This window comes from Puntigrus tetrazona, unplaced genomic scaffold, assembly GCF_018831695.1.
Source record: "Puntigrus tetrazona isolate hp1 unplaced genomic scaffold, ASM1883169v1 S000000290, whole genome shotgun sequence".
Taxonomy (NCBI): Eukaryota; Metazoa; Chordata; class Actinopteri; order Cypriniformes; family Cyprinidae; genus Puntigrus; species Puntigrus tetrazona.
This window is the reverse complement of record NW_025047950.1, coordinates 1-6266: the sequence shown is the minus strand read 5'-3', so window position 1 is coordinate 6266 and position 6266 is coordinate 1. Positions and strand designations below refer to the sequence as shown.

Sequence of the window (6266 nt, the reverse complement as noted above, 5' to 3'; positions counted from 1 at the left end):
GAGCAGCTTTTCAAGCCCTTTTTTATTTTTAGCTGAAGATGAAGGTTATTTATTTTTACGTCTTGCACACAGACATGTTCACCATCCGTTAATTCCTCATTAATGAAGTATAATTTTGTCCTTTTTATTACTTTTTTTATTCTTTTAAAAACAAGTGTTTTATTTTTTTATTTAAAATACATTTTTAGTTTTTTTAGGGTGTTTTTAAGCGATCAACCCTGTTGTCATTTGTGAAATGTCATTAAAAACCCTGTTTTTGTGTAAATGTATTAACTTGACTATAAATATTAAATGTGTATTATAATGAATTTAATTCATCGTTGCAATCTAAAGTCTACTTAGTCTGATAATTACTTTAGTTTTTGTTATTTTTTATATTTATATCTCATATTTCAAATGTAAAGATTCACGTGATTTTTGATGACTTCTGAGTAACGTGTGTGTGTGTGTGTGTGTGTGTGTGTGTGTGCAGCGATCCTGAATCTGGACAACACTGTGGTTGATCTGGAGACGTTACAGGCGCTCTATGAGAACGTAAGCAGATCTTTCTTTCTTCTTCTGACGCTTTGCTTTTTGAAGATTCCCGCTTTGTTTCCGAGCATGAACCCTAGAAATGAAGCTTGCCTGTTATATTTTTAGGGCCTCGGACGTAAATGAATCCTCCGATCATGCCAAACATGTGCTGCACAAACTTTCAGGAAAATAAAAGCGCTTCCAATCCAGGATGAAGCAGTGCATGTGGCACATGACGGACGTGATGATCGCTGTGATCCTTCTCAGTGCGTTCTGTGGAAGTGATCAGATATCAAATATCATTTTAAAGGGCTAAGAGATGCATTGTGTGCAAGGTTTCTCAAGGTTACTTTGCACAGTTTCTGCACCAAAAGTATACTTGCAAAAAGGATATTGATCAGGTAATCGGTCTAAACCAGTGTAAGAACGAGAAAAGATGCTCCTGAGTGTTTCTACAATCAGACACACTCCTGAAATAATATCTTAATGTCAGAAAGTCTCGGGAAGCATGCATGTATAACATGGGCCCATCTGAGCAGAGCGCTCGTTCACGTGCATTGATTGATTAAAGCAGCAAAAAAAAAGCTTTTGTTTCAGGATGCGAGCTGCTTTTGCATAAAAATCATTTGTTTATTTTAAAGCATGGCGTGCCAGGTCATTAGAGGGCTTTGAACCGTCCTAAAACTGGATTCAGATTCGTTCTTCTGAGAGTCTGCTGGCGGAGGCAGAGACGTTAAGATGTTTTCGTCTGGCTCGCGCCGTAATTACGGAATCCAGACCTGTTCGAAAAAGCAAAAAAAGAAAAACATACAGTCAGACTGCAGCAATGCACCTAATGATCGCGCTAATGTGTTTTTTCCCCGCTTTTATGAGAGCGAGTTTCCCGTCTGGCCCGCGTACAGATGTCAGTCCTGCCGCTCGCTGTCGTATCTGTATATTGTCTTTTGATATCTGCCTTTGAGTTTGTGTTTGAAGGCCGAGCGCTTGAGCGCTGAAAGCTGCTTCGTATTAACCGTATTTACACTTAAAAAGGCAGTAAATGGGACGCAGAGCGTGGCGTTTGAAGTGCCGTGTGTATATGTGCTGTGATGGATCTCCTGATGACTCTTAATGGAGCCCGAGACCGTTCCAGAGTTTATATTCACGCCTGAGCCGTACACACACTCTCCTGAATGAACGTGTTTGTCTTAGCCTCATTTTTTCTTTGTGTCTGAGAGCGAGAGAGCCGTTTTCTGTCTTTGATCACCTTCCTGATGGCCTCGTAGCGCTCGGCTGTGCGTCTCGCTGCCGTTTGATGTCGGCCGCTCTGTTTATGAAGGTATTCGTTCTGAGTCTGCTTCTCTTACACACCTAGAGACTTCATCTAATTCCTTTTAAACCATCTTTCCTCGGGTCATTTCCAAGCCAGAGTTGATGTGCGATTTTTAATTTATGTCAAATGAGAAAAGCACTGACTACAAGAGAGCAATGTTTTAAATCAAAGTGAATAATAATTTCTAAATAGATTGAATCACAACATTTAAGATTCATTTAACATTACTTCACGTAATTATCTTTTGAGCAGGTTGCAGTTATTACCATAGTTCATGTCCGTCATGTCTTTCTGTCTGTCAGTCATGTTTCTGTCCCTCTGTCCTTCATTTAATGTCTGTCCGTCATTTGTCTCTGACTCTGTCATTTGCATCTCTCCATCTGTCTGTCCGTCATTTGTCTCTGTCCTTCATGCAATGTCTTGTCTGTCTGTCATTTGTCTCTCTCTCTCTTTCATTCATTTACATGTCTGTCTCTCTCTCTGTCCCTCTGTCTTTCATGTAATGTCTGTCTGTCCGTCATCTGTCTCTCTGTCCTTCATTTGCGTCTGTTTGTCTCTTTCATTTATGTCTGTCCATCATTTGTCTCTGTCCCTCTGTCCTTCATTTAATGTCTGTCTGTCATTTGTCTCTGTCCTTCATGTAATGTCTATCTGTCCATCTGTCTGTCCGTCATCTGTCTCTCTGTCCTTCATTTGCGTCTGTCTTTCTCTCTTTCATTTGTCTGTCCATCATTTGTCTCTGTCCTTCATGTAATGTCTGTCTGTCCGTTATCTGTCTCTCTGTCCTTCATTTGAGTCTGTCTGCCTCTTTCATTTGTCTGTCCATCATTTGTCTCTGTCCTTCATGTAATGTCTGTCTGTCCGTCATCTGTCTCTCTGTCCTTCATTTGCGTCTGTCTGCCTCTCTCTTTCATTTATATGTCTGTCCATCATTTGTCTCTGTCATTCATTTACATGTCTGTCTCTCTCTCTCTCTCTGTCCCTCTGTCCTTCATTTAATGTCTGTTCATCTGTCTTTCGGTCTCTCCGCCTGTCTCTCCATCATTAGCATCTTTCTGTCTTCCTTCTGTCCGTCTGTCTGTTGCATCTGGTTGTTTGTTGAACTTTCACGACACCACATTTTCCATAATTTGTAGCCCCAAACTGTGTTTCTGTTGTTCTTCAGCTCTTTGAGAAGGAAACTCATGAGACTCCATGGCTTTTATTGGACTCTGGCTTCCTAACGACTTTGATTGCACTCTGTTCTGCTTCCAAACGAACCCAAATAATAGTGCGGCTAAACGCAAAGAACACCAGCATGTGTATTTGTGTAAAATGCAGCGACTCCGTCAGGCGACTAACATTTTGACCATCAGAATGAAGTCTGAAGCGTACACAGGCATCTTCTCGCTGTTTTATTGTCGGCTCATTGTCCGCAAGCATCAGTGTTTTTGCATTTTAAGTCATTTTGATTATGTTGAAATGCTTTTTTTGTGGTTTCAGAGAGCCCAGCATGACGAGCTGGAGAAGATCGAGAAACACATGAAATCCTCAAAAGACAAAGAGGGAAGCAAACCTCTGGACAAACCCGAACAGTGAGGATCAGAACACACACTTGTACTAACGCAGCCAGCTAATGACTTCCACCTGGTAGTTTTCATTAACCGGAGAAATGCTTTTAATATATCTTCTTAATGCTCTCAGGTTTCTCCATCAGCTCTCTCAGATTCCTGACTTCTCCGGACGAGTCTTCTGTATTCTCTTTCAGTCCACATTCACAGAGTGCATCTCGTCCGTTCAGCGCAAGCTCCAGATTTTGCAGAGAGTCTGCAAGGTATGTCTGCGCAGTCCGACTGTGTGAAGAAATCAGCATTTTGTGCAATTCTTAAACCAGTCGATTCCTTTGAACCTCTCCCTAGACTCTTCAGAGCGGCTCCGGAGTGCTGCAGGTTCTCGGCTTGGTTTTAGCTTTTGGAAACTTTATGAATGGAGGAAACCGCACCAGAGGACAGGCGGACGGCTTCACGCTGGATATCCTTCCCAAGCTCAAGGATGTCAAGAGCAGCGTAAGACACACACACACACACACACACACACACTCTCAGACAGTGTGTTTGTGTCTAAAGCTGTGTGTGTGTGTTGTTTTGAAGTATTAGCTCACGTCCAAAATAAAAATGTCCTCATGTCATTCAAGATGTCCGTGTCTTTGTTAAAGTTTTAGAGGATAGCATTCACCGTATAGTGGACTTTTTTGAATAACTGATCGATAGGCTCGATAAAACCCAATTTCCTTGTGTAGGATCATGTAGAGCTATTTAAAGCTACATTGAAACTTGAATTTAACCGTTAAAGGGTCAAATCAGATCAAATGGGATCAGATGCCCATTTTCTGCAAGTTGGTATGATTTTTTTTTTAGGGTCTTAACAAAATATATACAATTGTTTGGTTAAAATCTCTGTGGTAGTGTAAAAAACACCTACACAAGTTTTTTTTCATCAGATCATTATAGTCGAATGCTAATGAGCTCTGCTGGCCCCGCCCCTCTCTTCTTTTGACTGACTGTAAACCCTTATACTTGCTTCTTCTGCAGATGAAGCTGGATCCTGAAAGAGTGTTTGTCTATGTAAATACGTGATCAGGATTGGGGCGTTCCCTTCAAAACTAATGTTAATCCTTCAATCAGAGACACCTTATCTTCCCCAGCATCGGAGTCAGTGATGGACTGATGACCTGTCAATCAGCTGTTGTGGGAGGGGCCTGTGCAGAACTATGTCATTCTGACAGGAATCTCAGAACGGCCTGATTTGAGAGAGAGGATTTAAAGAAACTGGGTGTATTTTTATGATTATAGGATGCATGCGTACACGCACTTCCAACAAACATTTGTTTAAACATCTTTTAAAGTGAATGCTTTAAACCCACTGATCCCCACTGAAGTCCACTATATGGAGAAAAATCATGGAAAAACGTTATTTTCATTTAGATTGAAGAAAGCTAGACATGGTCATCTTGGATGACGTGGGTCATGAGTAAGTCATCAGAATTTTTATTTTGGAAGCATACTTTTATTCTGTGTGTTTTTTTCCTGTGGTTTTCAGGACAGCAGTAAGAGTCTGATGTCGTATATCGTGTCTTACTATCTGAGACACTTTGACGAGGTGAGATTCGTTAACCATGCTCTCACAGAATAATATACTCTAAAACATCTTCAGAAACCCGTGTGTGTGTTTTTCAGGACGCCGGCAGGGAGACGTGTGTGTTTCCTCTACCAGAACCTCACGACCTGTTTCAAGCATCTCAGATGAAGTTTGAAGACTTGACTAAAGATCTGCTGAGACTCCGGAAGGATCTGAGAGGTAAAGTCAAACGAAACTTCAGATCTGCTCTGATGCTCTCAGATGGATGAGTGTTGTGCTAAAAAGGTCTATGGGTTATTACTAACAGGTCTGTAGGTTATTGTGGTGTAAATCAGTGTAGTGGTGTGTGTTGCTAGGTGCTTAAGTAGTGCTTATTAGTTTCTAGTGTTGTTAGACTGAAAAAAAGAGCAGCTAGTACTTCAATGAGTTTGAAAATACAATGTGCACAGAAAAGAATTGTATAGGGTTTACTTTGAATAATTAAAAAGAAATGGCAAGGAACACACTGGATTAAATATGAAATTGTAAAGTAGAAATCATTTCAATAATCTGTTCCACAGCTTTACAAGCATTTAGTTTTACTGTGTGTGTGTGTGTGTGTGTGTGTATAAATGAACACAATCAACACAAGAACTTTGATCAGACATCTGAAATAATTGAAAGCTGAATCATTCCTCACAGTGACGGCCACATGTTAACCTGAGCGTTATTATTAGTGTGTGTGTGTGTGTGTGTGTGTGTGCGCTGTGGTCAGCCATTAATAGCTCTGGAAGTGTTTAACACATTGGCAATAGTTAGCAGGCCTCTGCTTCATGTTATGATTCATTTTACCATTTTAGCTTTCTCTCAAGTTCTGTGATTCTTGGCGTATATATGTATACATGTGAAGTTACACATCTTTATTTATTCATATACATACAGTACAAATACAGCAAATAAAGCAATGTATACTATACTATATATATTATAAACATTAACATCATCATTTTCTGTAAGTCTGCTTTGAAAAAAAAACACACAAACAATGCTATACAAATAAAAATGAGTAGAGATCAATACAACAGAATAATGGTGCTATATATTATTGTAGTGATAACTGGATCTGGATACAAACTGAGAAACAGAATAAGAAAGAAACAGACTAATATATTAGAGTAGATGTCTTTCTTTTTACGATGTAATGAGTACATAGATTTGAATAATAAGGATTTGAATAATAAATGTTTATTAGTGTGTTGTGTAGACTAAACTGAAAGAGTGTGTCTGCCTCCTGAACAGAGTTAGGGAGATTGTTCCAGAGTTTAGGTGCTAGATAGGAAAAGGA

The 6266-nt window shown here is 39.8% G+C and overlaps 1 protein-coding gene across 1 annotated transcript; it reads left to right on the top strand.

The window, feature by feature from the left end:
- Positions 1-472: 472 nt before the first annotated feature.
- Positions 473-5705, top strand: LOC122333588 (formin-2-like; the record flags this gene model as incomplete). Its single annotated transcript, XM_043231282.1, has 6 exons — positions 473-534; positions 3308-3399; positions 3509-3638; positions 3724-3870; positions 4904-4963; positions 5041-5705. Coding segments are annotated over 6 exons (662 nt in total), but the record flags the coding sequence as incomplete, so codon positions are not given.
- Positions 5706-6266: the final 561 nt, after the last annotated feature.